The sequence below is a fragment of the Rhipicephalus microplus genome, chromosome 7, assembly GCF_043290135.1.
Source record: "Rhipicephalus microplus isolate Deutch F79 chromosome 7, USDA_Rmic, whole genome shotgun sequence".
Lineage (NCBI taxonomy): Eukaryota > Metazoa > Arthropoda > Arachnida > Ixodida > Ixodidae > Rhipicephalus > Rhipicephalus microplus.
In genome coordinates this window covers 114,820,801-114,847,976 of record NC_134706.1, presented here as the reverse complement: position 1 = coordinate 114,847,976, position 27,176 = coordinate 114,820,801, and the positions used below count along the sequence as shown (strand labels likewise).

The window sequence follows — 27,176 nt, the reverse complement described above, 5'->3', positions numbered from 1 at the left end:
CGAAGCACGTATGAGAAATGTTTTATGTCACTTTACAATCCTCACAACATAACAAGGTTGATGTAAATGATGTTGTACATGACTTTCTTGCCATTATTATTGTGTTTGGATGTGTCAATTACCTTCATTATTTATTCACGCCACGCCCCGCCGCGGTGGTCTAGTGGCTAAGGTACTCGGCTGCTGACCCGCAGGTCGCGGGTTCGATTCCCGGCTGCGGCGGCTGCATTTCCGATGGAGGCGGAAATGTTGTAGGCCCGTGTACTCAGATTTGGGTGCACGTTAAAGAACCCCAGGTGGTCAAAATTTCCGGAGCCCTCCACTACGGCGTCTCTCATAATCAAATGGTGGTTTTGGGACGTTAAACTCTACAAATCAATCATTATTCACGCCACGTTATGCAAAATTTAGCATAAGTGAAACTAGCGAAACGGCCGCGAGCAGGCTATCAGTGTGATATGTTATCATATTCCTACATGCTACGCGTGTCAGCATTATCACGTTTGCACCAGTCGTATATTTCGTCATCTATTTACGTTCTATAACAATAAATTTGGTATATGTAGAGCTAGCTAAACAACCACGAACGCATCATGTAGCATTGTAGCCCTGACGCGCGCGCACGCTGGTCACAGCCATGCGGCGTTAGCATAACGTGAGCAGAAGCCAGGTGCGACCAGCGTCCATCGGCCCGGCCCGACGGCAACCGGCGCGAAATGCGGCAGGCTGCATTTCGAGCCGACGCGTTACCGAGACAGCACTGCGTCTCCTTTTTTTTCGCGACGGAGTGAAGTTGGACGCGCTGAAACGCGCATGCGTCAAAGCAATGCAGCGCGCCGCGCCTGCGAGTCCATGGCGCCTGGCGTTGCTACGCCGGCGTGGCGCAGCGAAGTGAACGCCAGTGAGCACGCACACCGCATCACGTAGAAATGATTGGGCACGTTGACTGTGGCATGTAGTCATGTTCTCCTGTGACGCACTCTTCATGATTATATTGTTTGCACCAGTCACTTACCTTCGCCACCCATTGGCGTCACGAAATACCAAATTTGACATATGTGAAGCTAGCGACATGGCCGCGAGCGCATCATCAGTGTGGCATGTAGTCATGTTAGATGACACGCATGTCATGATCATTATGTTTGGATGTGTTATTTACCGATGTCATTCGTTCGCGTCACGTAATACCGAGTTAGGTACTTGTGAAGCTAACAAAATGGCCTCCAGTGCATCATGAGCCTTGCATGTAGTCATGTTGTTACATGACAGGCAGCTCATGATTATCATGTTTGCACCTGTGCATACCTTCGTCATGTATTCACGTACTGTAATACCATATACGGTATATGTGACGCTAGCGAAAGGTCGCGAGCGCATCAGGAACGTGGCATCAACTCATGTTGTTACATGACACGCATGTTATGATTTTCCTGTCAGAGTCTGTCGCTTGTGTTCGGCATGCCATCATGTCATACGATGTCTTTGCTATGTGCCATGTGAGCGAAACCACCGCAAAAGCTGCAAAGACATGAAATGTAAATCATAACATTCATGACATACTTATGATTTTCGTGCTATGACTAGTCGAATATTTACTTCATACAGTCAATGAATGCCATACCAAGTTTGGTATTGGTACCATTAAGGAAACGGCCGGGAGAGCTGAAAGTCGTAGGCAGCTAGTTCGATAGATAGATACGCGCAAAGTCGCCAGAGTTTGCTCAGAAATGCATCGTATTTAAAAAAAGACGTGTTAGAAACATGTGCTAGGCCACAACGCCGATCAAGCGTGCCGAAAAGTACAGCCTTCCCATCCAGCGTGCATTTATCAAGAGATAGTTGGGACACTATGCTAACAAAATAAATATATCTGAAAACCCTGTTAAACAACAGAAAGAAGGAATGCTTACCACTAAGTACTTCGTTGGCAAAAAGTCTTTCCGGAGAACAGCTCTGGTCTACGCTGCCCGCATAATTGGGTGTGAAGTAAATGTGTGCACTCGTACACTTGGCCCTCCTTCGTAATTGTACTTGCAGTTTGGTGCACAGCAACAGCCAGATATCGTGATGTTTCAGTGAATGACCATGAGAATGATTAACCTGGTCTAGTGGCTAAGGTACTCGGCTGCTGACCCGCAGGTCGCGGGATCAAATCCCGGCTGTGGTGGCTGCATCTCCGATGGAGGCGGAAATGTTGTAGGCCCGTGTACTCAGATTTGGGCGCACGTTAAAGAACCCCAGGTGGTCAAAATTTCCGGAGTCCTCCACTACGGCGTCTCTCATAATCAAATGGTGGTTTTGGGACGTTAAACCCCACAAATCAATCAGAATGATTAACCACATGCATGCGACGGACAGCGGGCGTGTATGTGATGCAGCATGGTCTACCACATCCACTCTGGATAGACGCGTGTGTTCTTTCTACGGAATGTGCGCGTCACAGTTTGCGCACATTTTTCCAGTCCGGCTGTGGCTCTACATTCGGCCGCTGTAGTGTTGCACCAAAGGAGAATACTTTATATGCGATAGCAATTATATGGACGCTCTTAGCTGTATTCTGCCGCCGGCGGCGACGTGGGCGTCGATGTCGTGCACCGTATATTTATATGCATCTATATATAAGAAAGTGCAAGTAAGAAACAAATCTAGAAAAAAGCACTCCGGAGTCGGACGTGGAACGTCTGCGTCGTGAAAGCGAGGCGTTTAACCACTGAGCCACCCCGGAGAACGTTCACCACCGTTCAAACGGCAAGCTATTTATATCTACCACTTACCGCTGCTCTATTTCCGGCCTTACCAGAAAAATGGCGCTATGAGCGCACGTCAACACATTGCGCAGTGGCGCCTGCTCTAATCCCCTAAGCGTACTTTGCCCGGCTTAGATAAGGAAGCGACGCTTCCTCGCGCGCAATTATGTAGCGGTGGAAAGGAGGGGAGGATCGTGCGCCCTGGTTGTCCTCGGGCTTTACGTGGAATGATTTCGCTGTAGTTACCAGGCGCACAAAGGTCACTGCAATCATCGCAAGACTCAACGAAGTAACAAATGAGACGCTTATTAACGGGCATTCGTAACTGTGCGTACGCGTGCATTCGCACCTGTGAGTACGTATTGCGCGTAATTTCTGCGCAAGAAACGCGGTGCACGTTTCGATCTGCTTTCCATTCTGCGCGTCACTTTTCAAATCGTTGCTATCGCGTTGATTGCTTAGCTTTTGCGGCAAAGTTCTGCCTTTTTTTTTCACAACGCGGCGCGCGTCACTTTGACTGCATCCCCCTCCCTCTCACCCATGTAACGCTGTCATCTCACTGTGGTGACGTATTGATGATTCGAGGAGGTGATTCAGAGGCCTGGATATTTTTTCTAGGTGCACGCATGGTCAGACACTGCAAACTCACCAGTGAGAAGCCTGGACCAGCGTTAGATAAGATGCATGTTCACGAAGCTTCCTAAGTTCACATAAAAACACACACTAATGGGCGTGTCCACGATGTGCGAGCGCGTAGAGTGCAGAGCAGACAATTTTTAGGAGCGAAGCTCCTTAAGGCTTGGGCTCTGCGTCCCCTGTATGTAGCCACCTCTCGTTCAGTTCTTGCAGTGTTCACTAGATGGCGGTACTTTTAGCTGACGGCATTAAGTATTACGCTAGCCACCGCCCGATCTAAAGAGTACAGCCATATCCATCCGTCCATCCGTCCATCCATCCATCCGTCCGTCCGTTCGTCCGTCCATCCATCCATCCATCCATCCATCCATCCATCCATCCAACCATTCATCCAACCATCCATCCAACCAAAAGATGCAAGATGTTATAAACTAGACGGTGGTACGTGTAGTTGATTATGAAAGATGCGAGGTGTTATAAAATAGGAATATAAAATAGGAATAAATAGAAAATAGGCAATTTTTCTGTCATTTACGTTTCTTTTTTCGGTCAGCCCCAGTGGCGTCATTTTTTCTAGTTTCGGTCTCAAAAACAATGTCGTTTGGAAGCTTTTTTTTCAAGGCAGGCGCTTGTATATAGTCAAACGCTAGTCTACCTATTTAATGACATTTTGGAGAAGGCCGAATTTTGTTGCAGTTAGCCTCTAAAGGGGCCCTCTAACGCTTGAAAACATTGGTGCCGACTGCAAGACTTGTAGTGGCGCTCGCCCGAACTACTGCAAGCTGAAATGACGCCGGTAGGTTGGTGCCATAATTTTAGATATGTAACGTTGAATGTGATCCCGGCATCGCATCGAAATAGGTATCACTATTCGATTTCTTTTTATTAGCAGAATTTTTCTATCAAAGCGACAGAGAATAAAGCTCTGTTTCGTTTCCAGCTTGAAACCTGCAAAGCTGGTTAAAGAATGCACCGAACGCCATGTGCTGAAGGAAACGCACCGGCAACGCTTCGGGCATGTTATTTGAAGAAAGTAAGAAAAAAAAATTAGCGAAGAGATAGATAGATAGATAGATAGATAGATAGATAGATAGATAGATAGATGGATAGATAGATAGATAGATAGATATACGTCGTTGTAAAAACAAAGATCAGTAAAACTACAAACCATTATAGATGCGTTCGTGAGCTGGCTAGTTTCACACTTGACGTTCCCTTTTCAAGTACCGCATTCTTTGTTAAGATCGCGATGACGTCCTTAATACGCTAGACGTAACAGGCGATATTTTATGCGAACTTCCTCTATGGCAGCGCTTTAAGTTCATTTCATTGGGCAGCCTTTCGGCGCCAGAGGGTGAGGAAAACACGGTAAGGCGAGTCCCCGAAAATCGAGTTGAGGGTAAGTGTTCTTGTTATTGTATTTTGATATCTCTATGCTAAATAACTTTGCACTGCCTGGCCCTATCGGGGCCGTTCTTGCAGCACTCATCTCTGAAGCCATCAGTGAAATCAACCAGCTAGAAAAACATGTAAAACTACGAAGTCATCAGAAGTGTTAGAGCCCTTTTAGTGATGCAAAACTGAAAAAGCTTTCCGAAGCCATGGTATGCGATTGACAAAGATTCTCGGGCATCTGTCTCCAACGCATCTGGTCATATATCGGTCTATGTTCGTCTGTGTGTGCGTCCGTTCATCCGTCTGTCCATCCGTCCATCTGTTTGTCTTCTTTCACGCCATCTAGCGACCACTTCGCAGAGATGGATGGATGAACTGATATGGCTATACGCTTTATATCGGGCGGTGGCTAACGCCACCAAACCATAATGCTTAGTGAACCAAAAACAAGATTAATTTTTTTCCTTCAAATTGTGAGGTTGAAGACTCGTACTTTTCAGAGAAGAATGTATATTTCACTCGTGCCTTGACTTTAGCCACCAATCAGGTAACCTCCTTCTAGTTATTATACCCTCTTAAAGTCTATTTTGCCCCGTCTGTCCCCAAACCTCAGTACTTTGAAAAACTCTGCGCCGCGCCGCCGCGGTTGTCTAGTGGCTACGGTACTCGGCTGCTGACCCACAGGTCGCGGGATCGAATCGCGGCTGCGACGGCTGCATTTCCGAAGGAGGCAGATATGTTGTAGGCCCGTGTGCTTCGACTTGGGTACACGTTAAAGAGCCCCAAGTGGTCGAATTTTCCGCAGCCCTCCACTACGGCATCTCTCATATTCAGATTGATACATAACAACCGCTAAACACGGCTGCATGAAAGAGGAGGAGGAAGAGAGTTTTCGTTTGATGATGGTCTGGCGCCATCTTGATCGTCGAGTCCTTTGCGCTATAAATAGATCATTAAACAAGTTACTCGTAACATTATTGGTGGAGGTGGACGACCCCCATACCTCGATGGAGACGCGCAGCGGTCGCACCATCGGTGACCTTTCGACCGCTTCGACTGCTGGTACTTCCTCTACGCTGCCCTCATCAGTCCAAGCCACCACCTACGTCACACTCCCGCACCTCCGGGACCCCGGCACTTTCTTCGGTGATGGTACAATTGATCTTGACACTTGGCTGAAGCGGTGCGAGCGTGTCAGTGCTACTCACTGCTGGGATCCCACGCTCATGCTCGCCAACGTGCTTTTCTACCTGGACGGCTTTCCCGAACATGGTTTGAAAGCCACGAAGCCGACATAACGAGCTGAGATCTCTTCAAAGAAAAGATACGTGACCTGTTTGGCGATTTATCTGGTCGTCAGCTCGCTGCGAAAAAGACTCTTGCCACACGGGCCCAGTCTTCTAGCGAATCGTACGTCTCCTATATTCTTGACGTCTTGTCCCTTCGTTCCAAGGCTGACCAGTGCATGTCGGAAGACAAAAAGGTTAACCACGTCTTGAAAGGCATTGCTGGTGCTGCTTTCAACCTGCTGGTTTTTATCAACGTCTCGAGCATCGACACAATCCTTAAAGAATGCCGACGTCTCGAACAAGCCAAAGCCCGCCGCGTAGCCAAAAGTATCCTGCGCCTTCCGAACACAGCGGCCACTTCTTCGTGTGACGACGCCTTCCACCAGGCCCCTCGATGTGACAACCTTACACGCATCATTCGTCGAGAGGTCGAGGCAGCACAACCGGTAGCCACGTCATTACCGATGCCTGCGCCTTCCCCGACCACGATCTCTTTAATACAAGCGGTCTTTCGACAAGAACTATCAAATGTCGGCCTACATCCTGTTCCTACCGTATACTCTGCTAAGCCTTCTTATCGTACCCCTTCTGCTCCTCGCATACAACGCAATCCGTCCGAATGACGTACTCTTGATGACCGGCCCATACGTTTGAACTGTCGACGCGTTGGTCATATCGCTCGTCACTGCCGCAGCCGCTGGGCTCCATCGTCCCAGTATGCACCCCAGTACCACGCCACTTCTGTTCGCCAGTCGTCCCCATCACTTTCTCCATCAACGCCGACCACATTTTCCGCTCCAGCAGCACCTCTGAGCAAACCTCGCTACGACCGGTCACCGTCCCCTGCTCGTCGTCAGTCCCGGTCGCCCCCACAACGCCGTGCTGCCTCGCCGACCTATTCGAAGCACCTCCGACCGGAAAACTAGGCCGTGCAGCTTCTGGAGGTGTAGCTGCGTTGACGACCTTCGTAAGAAATCCTCGAATAACGTTAACAACGAACCGGAACCTTTTGGACGTTACTGTCGACAATGTTCGTGTCAGTGCATTGATAGATACTGGCGCGGATGTGTATATTATGAGTGCTAACCTTCGCCGCCAACTTAGAAAAGTTGTCACGCCCGCCCTCAACCGAGCCGTACGAATCGCCAATGGAGGAACTGCCACAATTCTTGGCATGTGCTCAGCGTGAGTGTCTATCGGCGAGAGAAGCACTGTCGTTCTTTTCGCCGTTATCGAACATTGCCCTCATGAACTCATTCTCGGTATGGATTTTCCAGCCACGCACTCTGCCCTCATAGACTGTTCAGCTGGCTCTCTGCATCTCGATTTACCCCTCTTTTCCAACCCGACCAGCCCACCACAAACAAGGCTCTGTTGCATTGATTTCACGCGCCTCCCTCCTAACTCTGTCACACATGTCAACTTATCCTCTACACCGCCAGTACCTGATGGTGATTACATGGTGGCCCCGAATACTGCCGTGATGCTTACGCATGGGGTTGCTGTGTCGCATACATTTCTGACGATTACGAGAAACTGCACCTTCCTTCCACTGGTCAACTTTTCACTCACCACCCAAGTTCTGCCACAAGGCATCTCCCTGGCCAAAATTACCGCTCTCCAAGATGACCATGTCCAGCCTTTCAGAGTTGACGATTGCTACAGCTCACTCAGTGGTTCCACTCCATCACGTTCTTCGGGCACTGACATCGAATGAATGGTGTCATCGGACCTCACGTCTGAGCCACGTTCTTGAGGGCTATCGTAGCATTTTCGACTTTGCCAGCAACATCTTTAGGCCAAATGACCATTGTCACCCATTGCATAAATACTGGCCATGCAACTCCCATTCACCGACGCCCCTACCGTGTGTCTGCGTCTGAGCGTGCAATATTACAACATGAAGTCGGCAAAATGCTTGCGAAAAACATTATTGAGCCTTCATGCAGCCCCTGGGCTTCTCCCGTCGTCCTTGTTAAAAAGAAAGATGGAACATGGCGCTTTTGTGTCGATTACCGTCACCTTAACAAAATTACTGAAAAAGACGTTTAACCTTTACCTCGCATCGCCGACGCCCTCGACTGCCTGTATGGTGCCACTTGTTTTTCAACTATTGACCTTCGGTCAGGGTACTGGCAGATAGCCGTCAACGAGATGGACCGCGAGAAGACCGCATTCATCACTCCTGATGGTCTTTATCAGTTTAAGGTGATGCCCTTTGGTCTCTGCAATGCACAAGCCACATTTGAAAGAATGATGGACTCATTGCTCCAAGGGTTGAAATGGTCCACCTGCTTGTGTTACCTTGACGATGTTATTGTCTTTTTGCCCACATTCGACTCGCATCTTGATCGTTTGTCAGCTATTCTGGACGTTTTTCGTCGAGCCGGACTCCAGCTTAGCGCCTCCAAGTGCCACTTCGCTCGTCGTCAAATTTCCGTGCTCGGTCACCTTGTCGATGCTCAAGGCGTGCGTCAAGACCCAGAAAAAATTCGCGCAGTCACGAAATTTCCCGTTCCGAAAACCACAAAGAATGTCTGCAGTTTTGTGGGGTTATGCTCATATTTCAGACGCTTTGTTTAGGACTTTGTGACCATTGCACGCCCCCTCACAGACCTCTTGAAGAAAGACGCCTCGTTTATCTGGGGCCATTAACAAGCGTCATCATTTTTGCAACTTACGGCAATGCTTACCACGCCACCAATCCTGGCTCACTTTGATCCACTAGCCCCAACCGAGGTTCACACGGACGCCAGTGGACACGGCAGAAGAGTTGTGCTATTGCATCAACAACGGGGACATGACCGTGTTATAGCCTACGCAAGTCGACTGTTATCTCCAGCCGAGCGCAACTATTCCATCACGGAGCGCGAGTGCCTCGCCCTTGTATGGGCAGTCGCCAAGTTTCGTCCATACCTTTACGGGCGCTCATTTCGCGTTGTCACGGATCATCAGGCGCTCTGCTGGCTAGCATCCCTGAAGGACCCCACGGGACGTCTCGCTCGCTGGGCTCTACGACTTCAAGAGTACACGTCCTCTGTATTGTACAAAACAGGGCGATTACATCAGGATGCGGACTGTTTATCCCGCTACCCTGTTGACGAAGCAACTGATACTGACGCTATCACGGACGTTTTTTCCGTGTCGCAGCTGTTGAATATTGGCGAAGAGCAACTTTCGGATGCTTCTTTACGAGCCATCATTGACAAACTGGAGTCAACGCCTCGTGACCCGTCCCTACGAATGTTTTTAGTAAAAGACGGAATCCTATATCGCCGTAACCTTGATTCCTTCAGATCAGACTTACTTTCTGTCATCCCAGCGCACCTACGTACCACTGCACTGCATCAACTTCATGACGCTCCCATGACGGGCCATTTGGGCATTTCTCGCACATATGATCGGGTACGACGTCAGTTTTTTTGGCCTGGACTTTCCCGCTCTGTTCGACGCTATGTCGCCACTTGATAGCCCTGTCAGCGTCGCAAAACGCCGTCTGCCCTTCCAGCAGGCTACCTTCAGCTGAACGACGTTCCCAACGAGCCTTTCTTTCGCGTTGGTCTCGACCGGTTGGGCCCTTTTCCACTCTCCACAGCTAGAAATAAATGAACTGCTAATGCCACGGACTACGAGACGCGGTACGCAATCACACGAGCACTCCCGACCAGCTGCGCTACGGACGTTGCGGACTTTTTGCTGTACGACATAATATTAATGCACGGTGCTCCCCGTCAACTTCTCACCGACCGTGGCCGCACGTTCTTATCAGCTGTCGTTCATAAATTCGTGAGATCTTGCCATACCAAGCACAAATTTACTACTTCGTACCATCCCCAGTCAAATGGCCTCACGGAGGGCCTTAACAGGACCCTAACCGATATGCTTGCCAAATACGTTGCGCCAGACCACCATGATTGGGACAATCACTTGCCGTAAGTGACGTTCGCCTACAATTCATCTGATCACAACACTGCCGGCTATTCGCCCTTCTATCTACTATATGGCTGGGTCCCAACTCTACCCTTAGACACTTTACTACCTGCGGCCACTGAATATGCTGGGGAAGCCATTTCCCGCGCCGACCACGCGCGCCAAGTCGCCCGTAACCATCTACAGGCTCCACAGGCGCACCAACAACAGCTCTACAATTCTCACCATAGGGACGTGCACTTTGCTCCGAGTTCTCTAGTGCTCCTCTGGTCACCTACTCGGCGTGTGGGACTGTCTGAAAAACTGTTGTCGCCCTACACTGGACCATTCCGTATCGTTCGTCAAGTGACAGACGTCCCGTACAAGATTGTTCCAACCGATCCATTAAAGTCGTCGTCAGCTCCGAGCGACACCGTTCACGTGGCTCGGCTGAAGCCCATTACCCCCCTTCGACATCATCTGCGTAAATTTAGCACCGGGACGGTGCTTCTAACACCGGGGGTTATGATACATAACAGCCGCTAAACACGGCTGCATTAAAGAGGAGGACGAAGAGAGTTTTCGTTTGATGCTGGTCTGGCGCCATCTTGCTCGTCGAGTCCTTTGCGCTGTAAATAGAGCATTAAACAAGTTACTCGTAACAATATGGTGGTTTTGGGACGCTAAACACCACATATCAATCAAAAACTCTGCTTCATCATCATAAAGCCCTTTACAGAACATTATCAGGTGTTTGGCAGTTTTCTTTTCTCTCCACACACACTGCATACCGTGTCTACCCCTTCATATTTGGCTCGATATGTGTTGGTTCGCAATACTCCTGTCCTGCCCTCAAACAGTTGAGAATTACCCCGAGTATTATCATCAGTTCGACGCTCTGAGGCAGCGAAACAGAAACTCGCTACCCGCATCCAGAGGCCCGACGAATCGTACACATCATACATTGAAGACGTTCTGGCCCTCTGCCACCATGCCTGAAGTGACACGTCAAAGGCCGATCACAATCATCATATACTGAAAGGCATCAACTCCGCCCCATTTAATGTTCTTGTCATGCAGAGCCCGACAACAGTTCAGGACACCATCACCACCTGCCAGCACCTGGACGCACCCTACACAATGTGCCTTCCACGCGCGTTCTGTGACACTCGTTTTACTGGTGAGCATGAGGCGCGGGTTCTAATTCGCACCATAGTAAAAGAGGAACTTCAAAGCCTTGTTTCTGCCAGCGCACCTACTTCATTCGTCCGCTAGCACCCTCCTAACCTGCAGGAAATTATTAACGATTATCTACGGTGAGTTGTCGTCGATGACGAGCGTCGCACCTGCCCCGCCCCCTGTGTCCTTACATGTGCCTACGTATGCCGAAGTCGTCTGAAGGCCTCCTGCACTAACTCCACCTGTACCTTCGGATGTCGTATACCACCATTTAGCCACGATGGCAGCCAAGGCACTACTACGACCACACTTCCCTGTCTGGCGCCTTATGCGCCCTGTCTGCTACTACTAGGGCATACGAGGGCTCATCTCCCTCTTTCGCCGCCGGTGCCACCAAGATGAACTACGGGCTTATTCTTCGTACGAGAGTGACCGTGCTTCGAGGTCCGACCCCTTTGTTCACGGAACCTACATTCCCGCATAACGATGCTCACCTTGACCTCATTTTTCCCACGCTTACCCTCCTTCTTCCCGCTCGCCCGTCGTACTACCTCGCCTTCATGTTCTTCCCTAATGCCCCTCTACAGCCAATCGGAAAACAGCCTTTGCTACTCCTGATGACCTTTTCGAATTCAATGTGATGCGTTTGGGGTCTGCAATGCCCCAGCCACACTTAAGCGAATGATCGATACTGTGCAGTGGGGCCAATATTAAAAGGCCTGTCTTTGTTACCTGGACAACATTGTTATCTTTTCATCCAGCTTCTCGCAACATCTAGAACGTCTGGACGAGGTGCTCACATGTCTTTATCAAAGCTAGTCTCCAGCTGAATACCAATAATTATCGGTCTGCGAACCGCAGCATCAAAATGTTTGGCCAGGTTGTCAGCAAGCTTGGCATCGAACCTCATATGGACAAGGGAGCCGCTGTGTTGCACTTTCATTAGCCCACCACGCTAAAAGTTCTTCGCAGCTTAATAGGTTTAGCCACTTACTGCCACTGGTTTGTCCATGATTTCGCCAATATTGTGGTTTCTCTTCACCAAATCCTGACCACGAGTGCATCAATCATTTGAACAGATGTCTGTGACACTGCTTTCCAGACCCTGAAGTGATGCCTTACAGTATATTTTGTTCCCACAGCCCCTACTATATTACACACTGCAAGTGGGCAAGGAATGGGTGCTGTCCTGCTTAAACATGACCAGGATTCGCAAGAGCAACTCATGGCTTACGGGAGCCTTACTATCTCTCCAGTAGAACAGAATTACAGCACCATTAAACAAAAATGTCGGGCTATGTTGTGGTGCATGCGAAAATTTCGCCCCTATTTGTATGACCGCCACTTCTAAATCGCCACGATTCACCATGTGCTCTGGTAGTTGTCCTCTTTAAAGAACTTGTCAGGGCGCCTCAGTCACTGGGTGCTCCGACTGCAGGAGTATTACTCCAGTGTCGCATGCTGGTCGGGTTCTCTGTCCCATCTGCGGCCCTGTCAACAACTTCCCGTGTCTACCACTGCCACACAATCTCCCGCGCCAACGCCTCTACCATTCAGGCTCAGCGAAAAGTTCGTTGTGACGCGACACGTCGAGTTGCGCCATTCAACCGAGGCGACAAAGTGCTCCTCTGAACGCCTGTTCACACACCCGGCCTCTGTGAAAAATACATTCACAGATTCTTGGGTCCTTACACCATGCTTGAACGAACATTAGCCTTGAATTATCGCGTCACTCCGGTTACTTCGGTTTCTGATCGCCGTCATCACTGGACCGACATCCCCCATGTCTCTCGCTTGATGTCTTATATCCGGCGCTCATTCCCTTACTAATTGGACATCTTACTGTACCCTTTCGTGGTAGTCAGAAATAGTATGAGCGCTTACTGTGTAGTTCATCCCCTTCAGCTGCGTATACAATTCATTGTGATCGTCATCATCGTAGTCTTTCGCCGCGTGTTCGGTGGCTGCCTCTTACGCCTTTGTTAAAAAATGGAACGTCGTTCCATCGTACCTGACGTCGTCTCACCATATACAGAATGTATGGATATATAAAAGCAATAGAGGCCACGTACATCAAATTCCTTTATCATGTGGTAAAACTTACATTGGCATTGACCAAAGCAGAAGATACATCAACAGTCGCCTTTGGAAACTTGAACGCTCATTATCAGAGACAAAGCCATCCTCCCTCGCCGCTTCTTGTCAAGAATGTGGCTGCTTACCATTTTTCAACAATACAGTGCTGCTGTCGCATCATACACATAGGTTAGCGAGAGAAGTGAATGAAATCTTGAACATCTGAAGCAAAAACAATAACTGTGTCAGCATGAAGCCAATTGCGCCGAGAGACACAGAATTAAGGTATCTTTCTAGCATCTGCAGAAGATAATACCACTGTATATACTTTTACCTTGGTTTTGGTGTGTTCGGATGTATTGGTGTTTTTTGAATTTTCAGTTGAGTTGCACTTCAGGTATATATCAGCTGTTTTCCCCAATTTAATGTTAGTTGTGAGACAGCACAGGTATGTTCTTCTACTTCGTCGTCGTCTCGTTTGCGCTGATCAACAACATTCGAAAATTGTTCCTTATATATGTAGCCAGACACGATGGCTTGAGGCATGACCTAGATAAAACAGTAGCTGACTCAGCGTATACTAATCCGGGGCATCGCTCCTACTACCTGGTATATATAGAGAAATGTAGGCAAACCATCAATTGACTTACGTGCCCCACGAGGAAAGGCTTTGTGGTTATATGAAGTGAGGGGCAAGAAGGGGTGTTAAACAAGTTACGGCAGTGTCTGTAAACCCCACTGGTTTTAGTTTACTTCGCACTAACAGCTATACCAACGGGGTGCATCAACAGCTATCTACACTGACAAGCCGTGTCGGCCTAGACTCAGGTGCTTTAGTTCATAGTCGAGACAATTAAAAGCGAGTTGTTTGCCAAGGTAGTGCCAAATTCCAGTTCCCTCGCATTTTTTGTAGTAAGTGACTCCCAAAACCTTTCTAAGCTTACGAGCATGATCTATATTTCTCGACATTTGGCGAACTATAGGGTGTGTCTTCAAGACCGGCAAATCACAATATTTAACAAATCTGTCAGGCACAATTTATATACCTACAAAACACTTCCCACGATCACCAATATAATCACTGATCGTACAAGAAGAAGACTGCATGACTTAGTTTTCGTTGATTTGACTGTCGTAACTTGGTCACAGTAAGAAGTTGGCGAGCGCAACTCATTGCTCATTTTTGAAAGATTGAGGCGCACATGCGGTGAGAGTGATTTCTGGGTGAAGCTCCTTAAGGCGTGGGTCTGTTCATATGTATGTATGTATGTATGTATGTATGTATGTATGTATGTATGTATGTATGTATGTATGTATGTATGTATGTATGTATGTATGTATGTATGTATGTATGTATGTATGTGTGTATGTATGTAGTACGTCGCCACCGGTGGAACATACCAGCTCTGGAGCAGGTATCTGCCACAGGGAATGCGAGATTGGATATGGCGTTATTTGGAGGGTTCACTACAAACAAACCCTGATTCCGTACCTTTATCTAGAATTGACTAGGTAGATACCTAGGTGAGGTCGCGCAGAACATGACACTCCAGAAGTGGCAGTCAGCACAGTTCGCACAACATGGACTGTATTCTCTCGACCCATCTCTACGACTCTGGCTACGCTCTGGGGTTTCTAGGGAGGAAGGTACAGTGTCATGCCGTCTGCGTTTTGGCGTAGCCTTCACCAATTCCTACTCATTTAAGATTGGGATGGCCGATAGCACGGAGTGCAACGACTGTGCCGTCGATGTTAATATTGAACACCTTTTATGTGACTGTCTGGCATACACAACCGAGAGGCGTCACCTGGGCAGTGTCCTAAATCAACTGCACAGAAGTGATTTCACAGTCGAGAAAGTATTGGGACCATGGCACTGCCCATCCCAATTTCGAAAAGGAACGAAAGCACTGTTACGTTTTCTCAAAGACACCGACCTGTTTCATCGTTTTTTATGTGAATTTGTTACGTGTCGGCACACTGACCTTTTTCCCCTCCTCTAAAACTTTTCTTTCCCCTTTCCTCTTCTCCTGTGCAAGGTAGCCTACCGTGGCTCAGCCCTGGTTAAAGTCCCTGCCTTTCTCCTTATGTTCTCTCTTTCTCTTACTCTAGATGAACCCACGAACGGACGGATGGATAGACGAGCGAAAGTGAGGATGGATGGACGCAAGTACAGACAAATGGACAGACGCGCAGACAGACAGACAGACAGACAGACAGACAGATGAATGATTGGACTCACGGAAGGACGCATGGACAGACGTACAGACGCAAGGATGGACGCACGAATGGTTGCGCGGACGGATGGAATCAAGAACGAATGGGCGTACAGAAGCACGGACGCACTGACGGATGTTTCACCCCACCCATCATTATTCACTCCGTGGATATGCTGTGATTTTTTAAGAACTTTTACAGCAATCTGTCAACCCAACAAACACTCTACCGGAAAATCTTTTCTTGAACAACACAGACCAATTGTCAGGTAAGTGCCGAAGCTTTCTGCAACGAAATATGAAAAACCCGCCTTGAAGAAGTCACTCCGGACTACCTCAGGTATACGCGAACGTTGTCACAAGCAAAAACTACTTTTGGCCAAGACTCGAAGCGGTGGTGAAACATTAGGCTCTGACTTCTCTTGACTGTCAGGAACGCTATGTGCCGCCAACTTGACGTGCTGGGCTGTTGCATCCTGTTTCAATAGTGAAAACCGTTTGCAGAAATTGGTATAAATCTTTTGGTTCATTTCTATTGTCTCTTAGCGGACACGAATACATCTTAATGGTTACGGTCTTCTAAGAATACACACCTTAGTGAAGGCGAATGTAAACGGCACTGACACTGAAGGGCCCCTACTCCTCCTCATTGAGATCATTTTCCAAGGCACAGTGCATAACCCCCTTATCATACTTAAATAAATTTTCTAACTGAGCACCTCAACAAGGTCATTCCAGGTATAATTGCATGCACGTCGAAGTGGAGCACGAGATTTGAGGCACAATTTTGCCATACCTCTAGCTCACGTACCAAACAACCTGCTCAGGAAAGCAGCAGAATGGCTCCAATCGGAGTAGTCTGTAGTGAAGAAGAGACTAGTTGATGCTATGCTGCCTGATAATTGCGGTTTTTGTGGAAAGATGCGACAGATTGTGCTGAGAACGCCAACGAAGTGACACAGCTTGCCCGAATCAGAATAACCCGCCAGCAAGTCTGTGATCCTCATCGGCACATTCTGCGCATTAATTTTTCACCTATACACCAGGACAAACAGTTTGGCTTTGTTCACATGAGTACCGGGCAGGCGCACCCCAGAAAATGTTTACGTCATTACTTCAGTCCGTGTCACCATGTCACCTCAGAGACGTATCCTAGGAGGTCGAAGATGATGATCAAGTTTTCTTTAGGCACCTTCAGCTTGTGTCTGAGACAGTACACGTCATTAGCATAAAGTAGTATGTTTCAGACTGACGCGAATGCCACTGGCTAACTGCGCATCAAATGCTACTGAGCTGTATTCTTGGTGGCCCTCGAGACGAGACTAGACTTGGAGGAGGAGTAATGCCAGAGGTCTGTTTGTACCCTACTGTGCGTTGGCACTCGGAAAGAGGCTGGTCGATCAGCTCGAGAGGCACAAAAAATCAAAAGAAGGCAGATAACGACGTTCTTTTTTTTCCCACAATAAAGCGCCCTGTATTTTGTCAAGTGCTAAAATGCGAAAAGGAGAGTGCATGGATATAGCGAGTGGACAAGCTTATCCGGTGTAGGTATCAAATAATATCTTCAAAATATGCAAGACCCGGCATTGAGCCTGGTGCACTGAGGTGATTTTTACGGGTGCTGCTGCTTTTTTAACATATAAATGGGAGATGGGTGCTCCATACACAGCCGCAGAAAAGCATCGAGCTTAGAATAAATGCACAGGGGGCTCCGGAGGGCGGTCGCTGTGCGGCGTCACATGCGAACTTTTCTTGACACTAGGGCAGCGAGACGCGAAACTAATCTGCCCCGTTTCGCATGCGCTCGTAGTCTCGTACTTTATATATTGTAAAGACACCCTTTGCGGTCTAGTGCTCATATATCTCACTCCCCTGTGCGAGGAAGACGCCAAATCTGACATCGTGCCTGGGGACTGAACAACGGTTACCGCAAGTGTTAGACATTACAGGCTTAATATTCGAGTCTTGCAAATTTCCGACCTTAAACATAGAAATAGTCACATAACCTCCGCACATCACGCGTGAGGGACCACTGGTCAACATGATGTACTAGCATGACACCAGGTCTCTCGCGCGATACGGTGCCGCTTGATTTACGTAAAGAAATGTTCGTGCGTGACGTAATACAGGACAGCCATACCGGCGTCCCCGGTCTGTATAGCTTCATGTTCAACGGCATCGCGGTTTCGAAATTTTTGTGGTGCTTCCAGAAAACTACGCAATTTTCTTAGTTTAGATACTAGGCTCAGTATAATTTGTGAAATGGAACAACTTCGCTATAAAAAGAATCACCGTCAAACGATCAATAAAAAGTTAATTGAAATATGTTGGTAAACAATCAGACCGGAATAAACTAATTAGTGTCATATTCTTTCCACCTAGCCCTCATACTCGCTTCAAGATGCCATGTGCCTAAAAGAGTTTTAGTGTGATAGTGTTAGAGAGCTCATGTCGCAAAAGCTTCACCGTCGGCGTCGGCACCGATGGTTGTCCGTGAGCCAAAAATTGAGAAACAAGCAATGAAAACAAAGTATATTATTTTTGGTCCCATTGACGATCAAACCCGGGGCGTTCACGTGGCAAGCGGGTGTCCTAAAGCAAAGCCACGATGTTACTTGCAGCTGCTTCCGGGGAAAACACTACACAAATGCCATGTAGTCAAAGGAGTCTCCTTAACGCTTTTTGTTCGAGAGGTGTCACGAAGAAAACTAGCTCATTTGGCAATTTGTAGGCGCATTTGGGATCCCATCCAACTACGTCGAAAAAGAACGGGTTTGTGCAGCCATTCCCACAAAAACACACAAGAACTTTCCAACAGTTCCAAAATTTTCTGCCCATATAGTGGAAAATATATCATGCCTTTCCAGAGACGTTGATCATGCAAACAGCAAACGTTAGTTGATGTGCGCCGTCTGTGAAGCATCGTGAGACTCTTTAGAGCCTCTGATATGGCAAACGCGCGACGTGTATCTTGGAGGTCATGTGACTCTTTCGGTAAATCTAGAACCTGTATGTACCATTCGTGCACGCGCGCTGGCACAATATACTGTGTGTGTGTGTGTGTGTGTGTGTGTGTGTCTGTGTGCGCGTGTGTGTGTGTGTGTGTGTGTGTGTGTGTAAGCATCAAAAACCATGCGCTTAGCGATTGAAGGGCACGCTAGGGCCGGATTTCACTATCGCATTCAATTTGTAAAGGCTAAGCTCAACCGCCCCAATTCTTTTAAAATCAAAAATCTGTAATATTTTCAAAACACCTTGCATTAACAATATGATTATATTTCAGGCTGCGTAAAGTGCAAAAGATGGGAAAAGGGACGTCCGACATTGTAAACTGCGCCACGATAATTCATGTTGGCGAGTTGCGCCGCGATGTAAGGGCCGTAGGTGGGTGCGGTTTCTGGCCTCATAGAAAGTCAAAACAGTTCGTCGCACTGAAATGCATCCAGTGGTTGAGCACGTATAGCCAGGCGCTGCGCTCGACCTTTTATTATCGGCGCACATGCCTCACCCGCCTTACACAGCGCCGCATGCATCGATGTTTATATTGTAGCAATGCGCTCAATTAGTTAACGCTTAGTAGTTGAAACGACCGTTTGTCGAATTGGACTTGCATTGAAGGTACGTAAGACAGTTTCTGAGTAACTAACAGTCATTTTGGTGTTGGTGATAAATTGATTTTATGCTGGCGCTGCCACGTATGCCTCCTTTATGGACGTGACACTGATGAATGACTTTGTGATCGCCTTGCTGCTGGAATCTGCCGCAAAAAGTGCACCGACCGAGGATGATGGTCTTTCGATGGCATGGACAAAGGTCGCGTAAATGTTTTTGCTCGAATTTTCTGAAAAGCTTTTTCAACTTGGAATAGACATTGAGTATTATAGGTGTGGTGTCTGTATTGAAAAATCTGATGTATGAGTAATTAGTTTTGCATTTATTGGGAATCATCACTTACCACTGGTGTCAGAGGTGAAATTAAGGATATAAACTAAAATGTGATCGCCTGCGCTAGGGGTCGTGAACCTAGCGTCTTGTGCTGTTGAAGGCTCTTCATTGATTTCTGGCAGAGTAGCTGTTTGTCGCGTCGGTCGGAACCGCGTCCTAAAGTTTTCACATACAAGTTCTGATGCGTTTTTTTGAGAATCACTACAGGAAAATGAAGCATTATATTTTCGCATGTTTAATGTAATAAAAAGGTAGGAAGCGTTTATTTGATTCTACTTATCACAGAATGTTGTGTGGAAAAGAAGCTAGCATTCATGGAAGCCTTCATAATCACGTAAATGCACTTCAATAGTGTAAGGATTTTGTGTGTCAGGATAGTGTCAATAGTGTCAGGATATTTGTGTGCGCAGAGGGATGACTGCTTTCTCTCTGAAGCAGTTCGCACCTATTTTGCTCACTTGCTGCCAGAATTATCCAAATGGCAAGCGCATAGGCATTGCTAAAATATATATGAGAGTAGTGAGTGCTACTACTTTCCTTTTTTTGTATCTTTATAATGTGCCATAAGATATTGTTTCTTTCAAGAGGTTTGATACGATACATGCGGTGCGTTTCCAGTCGCAAAAGCTTACTGCATGACCTCATCCTCGTTCCCAACATAGTTTCTGCAATACAGCATACCATGTTTTAAAGCCTGCTTCTAGTGTCTGTTCTGTATAGTCGCCCATCTTTTTAACCTAATGTGCGACACCGACCACAGTCTTGAAGTGCCTGTGCCAGGCGTCCGATGATAGACTTTTCTGGGAACAGGCGTCCTATTGCCAGAACCGTCTATTGAAAGACCGCTACACAGGACTGTTCATCGCAGACATGCACGTATTCTTGTTCATTTTAGCCCTGTGCTTTGTCAAAGGCCGCCTATTGACAGGGCAGTCGGCGCTCGCGAATTCAGGTGAAAGAAATAGGGGGCTGTACACCTGCATGATGCAGTTTTGGGGCAAAGCTCCTTAAGGCGCGGGCTGTGCGTCCCTTGTATATAGCCACCTCTCGTTTAGTTCTTGCAGTCTTCACTATATGACGTTACCGTCCCCTGTATGTAGCCACCTCTTGTTTAGTTATTGCAGTGTTCACTAGATGACGGTATTTGTAGCTGGTGATTAAAAGATGCAAGATGTTATGAAATAGATGGCGGTACTTGTAGTTGAAGATGAAAGAAGCGAGATGTTATAGAATAGAAATGATGTCACATAAGGCGCGTGTAATTTGTGGAAGGCAATCATTTGATTTAGTGCGGCGACGTGCGCCAGGGGGAGCATTGTAATAATATCGAGTGGGCAAAATGTACGGAGAATTCATGGTTTACCTGGTTTACCTTCGGAACTTCGTCCACTCATCATCATTCACTTCGTGGATATGGCGGCACTTGTTCCTGTTTTTAAGTAAGAATACACTTTATAAGCGACCCCAAACTATTCACCGCCGTCAGCGGCGTCCGCAGTCTTCTCTCTATCTTTAAAAGAATGAGGACTTGGTGGGCCGCAGCGCGACGCTCTACCGAATAAGCCACGGATGCGACGCCGATATCGGTGTCAGTAACGCGCCTTATATCTTTAACGCCGCTGCGCGCGTCCCTCTCCCCCTTCGCTCGCTCCTTCGCTCTCCTCGCTCACTGCAGCTGCGCGCGCACCCCTCTCTCTCGCGCGCCCGCCTTCTCTCTCAGTCTACCGTCGAGAGCGGGTCGTGCGATGAATGTCCCGGAGGCTGTCACGGGTCCCGTTAATTCGGGAGGCAATCACCAGGCTAATTCCAAGGGCCGAAGTATCGGCCCCTCCGAACCGCACCATGAAAGCATGGACAATTTACAAGCGGCCCTTTTTGGCGTGCCAGCGGACGCCAGCTGTGGCCCAAAGAACAAGTCAGAGCCGAGGGTTGATAAACAAAACAGAATTATATTCTCAATAATGGCCGATCAAAAACAATACACAAGTATGCACAATCCACAATAGTTGAATACAACATGTCCCCCACAAAACAACGTACTACACAGTACAATCAGCCACACTCGAAACAACGGACACTGACAACAATACACACTACAATGCAGTCGCATGCATTGAACACCCAAGACACTCAAAGACTAAAGAGATAGAAACCCTATTCAGTCCAACGTTCTGGGAACAAAAGTCTGAATGATACCCTTCCGAGAATCCCTCACTCAAAGTCCAGCGTTGTTGTCGTTCCGCTGCCCCCGAAGTTTCTCTTCCAGAAAACCTCGCCGAAGTTTCTCTTCCAGGAAACCTCACGTCTTCAATAGGCTATTCTCCAAGCTTCAAACTTCTTCGCCGGAAACACGTTGGCTTCACACACGCAGCTGTTGCCACGCGTCTTCGCTCGATAGCGGTAGACACACGCTCTTGCCTGTAGCTCGAGCCTTCACCCCTAAGGTGGAAATCCTCTTCTTCTCCTGCTTTGTCCTTACGGACAAAACCTTCACCGACTACACGGCGGAATCCCTACGCGCTCTGGCGCTTACTTCAGTCTTCTCCTGATCTCCCATGTCCGCTTCTCGGTTGAATATCTTCCGCGCCATTCAAGAAACTTGCTAAGGTTAAAGCTTGGGCGAGTTGGTTCAAATACATGATTAAAAACACAGCGCAAACAACGGCAGGAAGAAAGGAAGAGACAGGACAGAGCGCTGACTTACAACTGATCTTTATTAGGAAATGCGAACAAATATATATCATGGCAGGCAAATAACACGTGTCCACCACAATATCAAAAATTCGCACAAGCGTCACCATCACCATATCGCTACTGTCTCACCGCACACGTGTTCATCCTACAGATAAGAAGTCCATCTCTTTTTGAGAGAGGGTTACAGATGCCCTACTTACACATTGATCTTTCAGACGTGCAATTTCAGCCGCTTCCATTATCTCCCTAGTTTTTCTTTCTTTGTGCCTGGCTAGGATTTTAGTGTCGCGAAACTGCGGTGTGCACCCACAATCCCTACAATGGATGCCAAGGTGGCCGCTAATAGTATTTTTCACGTTGTACTCGTGCTCCTTCAATCTTGTGTTTACGCACCTTCCTGTTTGGCCCACGTATATCCTTCCACAGGACAGCGGGATCGAATAAACTACATTTTCCGCGCAAAGTATGTAGCTATATTTATGATTTACTGCGCAGAGCTGCGGCACTCTTGCGGGTTTATTCACTTGCGCACATATGGACAACAGCTTTATCGGCGCAGAGAACAGCACTCTGACGTTGGCATGCTTCCCTATCTTTTTCAAATTGTGTGCGATCCCATGCATATACGGCACAACGGTACACTTTTTATTTCTGTTGCACTCCGATAACGATAGCCGGCCCTGGGTATGCTCTGGCTTTTTTAAAATAGATTCTGCGACAGAAATTAACAGATGTGATGGATAAGCTGCTGCCTTAAGGCGTTCAAGTTGTTTACTGAAGCTCTCTGAAATTAAGTGGCGACAAGACTTCTTTAGGGCATTAGTAAAGCACGTCGTGGCAATAGACCTCTTTACCAATTTAGAATGGCAGGAATCAAAAGGTAGCAATGGTTTACTGGCTCGTGGCTCATACTCCCAGCAAATGTGATCTGTTTCAAATTTAAGCTTTAGATCAAGAAACCTAATGACCTGCCCCACTGGTAATTCATGCGTCAAAACAAGTGGCTGGAAATGCTTTCGAAATTCATTTAGCACTTCTAACATTAGTGGTTGTAGGCCTGATTCGTCCGTCTGAAAAATAACTAAGAAATCATCTACGTAGCGGAAGACCTTGGTCAGCCTTAAAACATTCATGTGGTCGTGCACTTGCCTATCTAGATGCGCTAGGAAAAGATCACTTAATATCGGAGCTATGCTAGATCCAATGCAGGGAGATAATGGAAGCGGCTGAAATTGCACGTCTGAAAGATCAATGTGTAAGTAGGGCATCTGTAACCCTCTCTCAAAAAGAGATGGACTTCTTATCTGTAGGATGAACACGTGTGCGGTGAGACAGTAGCGATATGGTGATGGTGACGCTTGTGCGAATTTTTGATATTGTGGTGGACACGTGTTATTTGCCTGCCATGATATATATTTGTTCGCATTTCCTAATAAAGATCAGTTGTAAGTCAGCGCTCTGTCCTGTCTCTTCCTTTCTTCCTGCCGTTGTTTGCGCTGTGTTTTTAATCATGTATTTGAACCAACTCGCCCAAGCTTTAACCTTAGCAAGTTTCATTTCTAGTACACAGGGCTCTTTTAACTGTTCCTATGTGGATCCTTACATCCTCATCACCCTCTTCGCCGTCTCTGTCTGCCGAGCACGTACCCTGTCGTTTTATCTAAAGAAGAAGTGGCTGCCGCCAGAAGTTTTGGTGCTTTTTGGTGGCTTCTTTCCATCGCAAGGACATGGAACAAGAATGTGCAAAATAATACGTGCAGAGTGGAATAGGCAGGCAAGGTTTTACAAGGATTGCTTGTTCCTGCGCCTTCATGGCCCAAATATACAACCTCGACCAATTAGAAAATGGAGAGAATTCAGTAGCCTGGCGGATTCAACAGCTGAGTTTATGTGGATGCAAACTTTAGCTGAACTTCGTGCTTCTGAACCTAAGTTTACAAGGGCAAACGTCGACGGTGTCAAGACCCTCGGGGATGTGTCTCTTCCGGACGGCATTCGCAAAGTTCTGAACAAAGGACCGAAGTTCGCCATACAACCTGTAAAGACTGCGCCTGAACTGCTAACCTTGGTGAGACAAGTGTCTGAACTGGCTCCAGAGGCGGACGCTGACAGGTGCGTGTCTGAAGGTGTTGATGTATTGGTGAAGTGCGGTCAGAGGGAGAATGACTTTCGAGTTCGGCAGACGGTGTCCTTCTTGAGAACTAACGCTTTGGCTTTGTTACCGTCCGATAAAGAAGGTGGCTTCTTAGTTTTAAAGGAGGGCACGTTTATATCAAAAGCTGAGGTAGCGATATCTTCAGCTTTCACCTTAAAGGAAAATGTTTCCCTTCAGCAGGTTAAGTCAAAAGCCAAGAAGCTATGTAAAAAACTAAATCTTGAGAGCTTGGTGAAATCGATTGACAAAAGCAAAGGTGGGAGCTTGCATATGTTTTTCACTGCAAAAACCCATAAAGTGGACATGCCATTAAGGGTAATAGTATCGGAAAATGGTACGTGGCAGAAATGTTTGTCTTCGTTTCTGCAAGAAAAGTTAAGGAAATTGGAAGTAAATGACCCCTTTATTGTGCGAAAATCTGACGATGTGATTGCGTTTTTAGATACCTGTAACGACAAAAGCTACATGGCATGCTCATTGGATGTAAAGGACCTTTACTATTCTTTGCCTCATAGTCGACTTATGCTGTGCATTGAAGAGTGTATAGATAAGCATGGTGCAACCGCCTTTCAGAACGACACAGGGTTAGCGGTTGGCAGTTTTTTAGAGCTTTTAACCATGTACCTTAATTCGACTTTTACAACATGGAATGACAGGGTTTACATCCAGACAAATGGGGTCTGCATTGGATCTAGCATAGCTCCGATATTAAGTGATCTTTTCCTAGCGCATCTAGATAGGCAAGTGCACGACCACATGAATGTTTTAAGGCTGACCAAGGTCTTCCGCTACGTAGATGATTTCTTAGTTATTTTTCAGACGGACGAATCAGGCCTACAACCACTAATGTTAGAAGTGCTAAATGAATTTCGAAAGCATTTCCAGCCACTTGTTTGACGCATGAATTACCAGTGGGGCAGGTCATTAGGTTTCTTGATCTAAAGCTTAAATTTGAAACAGATCACATTTGCTGGGAGTATGAGCCACGAGCCAGTAAATTATTGCTACCTTTTGATTCCTGCCATTCTAAATTGGTAAAGAGGTCTATTGCCACGACGTGCTTTACTAATGCCCTAAAGAAGTCTTGTCGCCACTTAATTTCAGAGAGCTTCAGTAAACAACTTGAACGCCTTAAGGCAGCAGCTTATCCATCACATCTGTTAATTTCTGTCGCAGAATCTATTTTAAAAAAGCTAAAGCATACCCAGGGCCGGCTATCGTTATCGGAGTGCAACAGAAATAAAAAGTGTACCGTTGTGCCGTATATGCATGGGATCGCACACAATTTGAAAAAGATAGGGAAGCATGCCAACGTCAGAGTGCTGTTCTCTGCGCCGATAAAGCTGTTGTCCATATGTGCGCAAGTGAATAAACCCGCAAGAGTGCCGCAGCTCTGCGCAGTAAATCATAAATTTAGCTACATACTTTGCGCGGAAAATGTAGTTTATTCGATCCCGCTGTCCTGTGGAAGGATATACGTGGGCCAAACAGGAAGGTGCGTAAACACAAGATTGAAGGAGCACGAGTACAACGTGAAAAATACTATTAGCGGCCACCTTGGCATCCATTGTAGGGATTGTGGGTGCACACCGCAGTTTCGCGACACTAAAATCCTAGCCAGGCACAAAGAAAGAAAAACTAGGGAGATAATGGAAGCGGCTGAAATTGCACGTCTGAAAGATCAATGTGTAAGTAGGGCATCTGTAACCCTCTCTCAAAAAGAGATGGACTTCTTATCTGTAGGATGAACACGTGTGCGGTGAGACAGTAGCGATATGGTGATGGTGACGCTTGTGCGAATTTTTGATATTGTGGTGGACACGTGTTATTTGCCTGCCATGATATATATTTGTTCGCATTTCCTAATAAAGATCAGTTGTAAGTCAGCGCTCTGTCCTGTCTCTTCCTTTCTTCCTGCCGTTGTTTGCGCTGTGTTTTTAACCATTCAAGAAAATTCTCATCATTTCGTCGGCGCGATGCGCAGCGAAGGCCGGGGGAAAGTGCGAGACGGTACGAGGGCCGTCCGCGACGGATGACTCAACCGGACATCACCACGCCCCTTTTCATCTAGAAATTTCGAGATCTTGCTTGGGCGCCGATGTTTGGTGAGGAGGTCCGTCAGCGAACCTACACTTCCGAGGGGAGAGAGTCGCGCGCCCGGGGAGTCTTTAGATGTTTTTTTATCGTTGACCTCGCGGCGCCATTCCGGCGTTTCATCGCGAGAATTTGGCGGTGCGCCCTTTTTTTGAGCACTCATTTTTGACACTGCCCCCCACTTTAGGAATATTATCTCATAATATTCAAAACCACACAAACGAGCGCGAACAGTCCCCACACTCTTAAAGACAGTAACATAGTCCGTCGCTCACGACACGTCACATTCACAATAGATCACTCAATACAATTGTACATGGTAATTCAAACTCACAACACATGAAATATAACCACAGGTACATGAGTACAGCACTCCACCACATATTCCAAACAATACAAATGTACAAAGTTCTCTCATTACAACAATTGTGCAATACTATACATCACGCCACAGCACAAACACTTCGACACTTGTGACACAGGATAACAACCACATTAACTTAACATATAGCGCTGTCAAACACATTTCGAATCGACGTCGACACCTATCCTGTGCATTTCGAGCGGCGCTTGCACCCTTTCTTGCGGTGCTCTCTCGATCTCTTCTTATTATTTTTCCTCGTTTTGTTCCGGTGAGCCCCTTCCAACGACGGTATCTGAGGCGGCGTCTCAGCCATCGTTGTCACTTCCGACATTGTTAACGGGTCATGACGCTCAACTGATCCTGCCCGGTTATTCACCCGCTTGTTCATGTCCCGACAATTGGCCTGGCTGGCCGACTCCGTTATCTTTACATTGTCGGTCAGTTGAGGTCGAGCCGACGTAAGCCCAGCTGCCCAAC

The 27,176-nt window shown here is 47.3% G+C and overlaps 1 protein-coding gene across 1 annotated transcript in view; it reads left to right on the top strand.

The window, feature by feature from the left end:
• Positions 1 to 26,129, top strand: part of LOC142767846 (uncharacterized) — a 29,250-nt gene extending 3,121 nt beyond the window's left edge. Inside the window, exons 2-3 of the mRNA XM_075870085.1 lie at positions 24,020 to 24,236; positions 25,154 to 26,129. Coding sequence (XP_075726200.1) covers positions 24,020 to 24,236; positions 25,154 to 25,989 — 1,053 coding nt within the window. The 3' untranslated portion in view covers positions 25,990 to 26,129. The remainder of the gene's footprint in view (positions 1 to 24,019; positions 24,237 to 25,153) is intronic.
• The last annotated feature ends 1,047 nt before the right edge of the window (positions 26,130 to 27,176 follow it).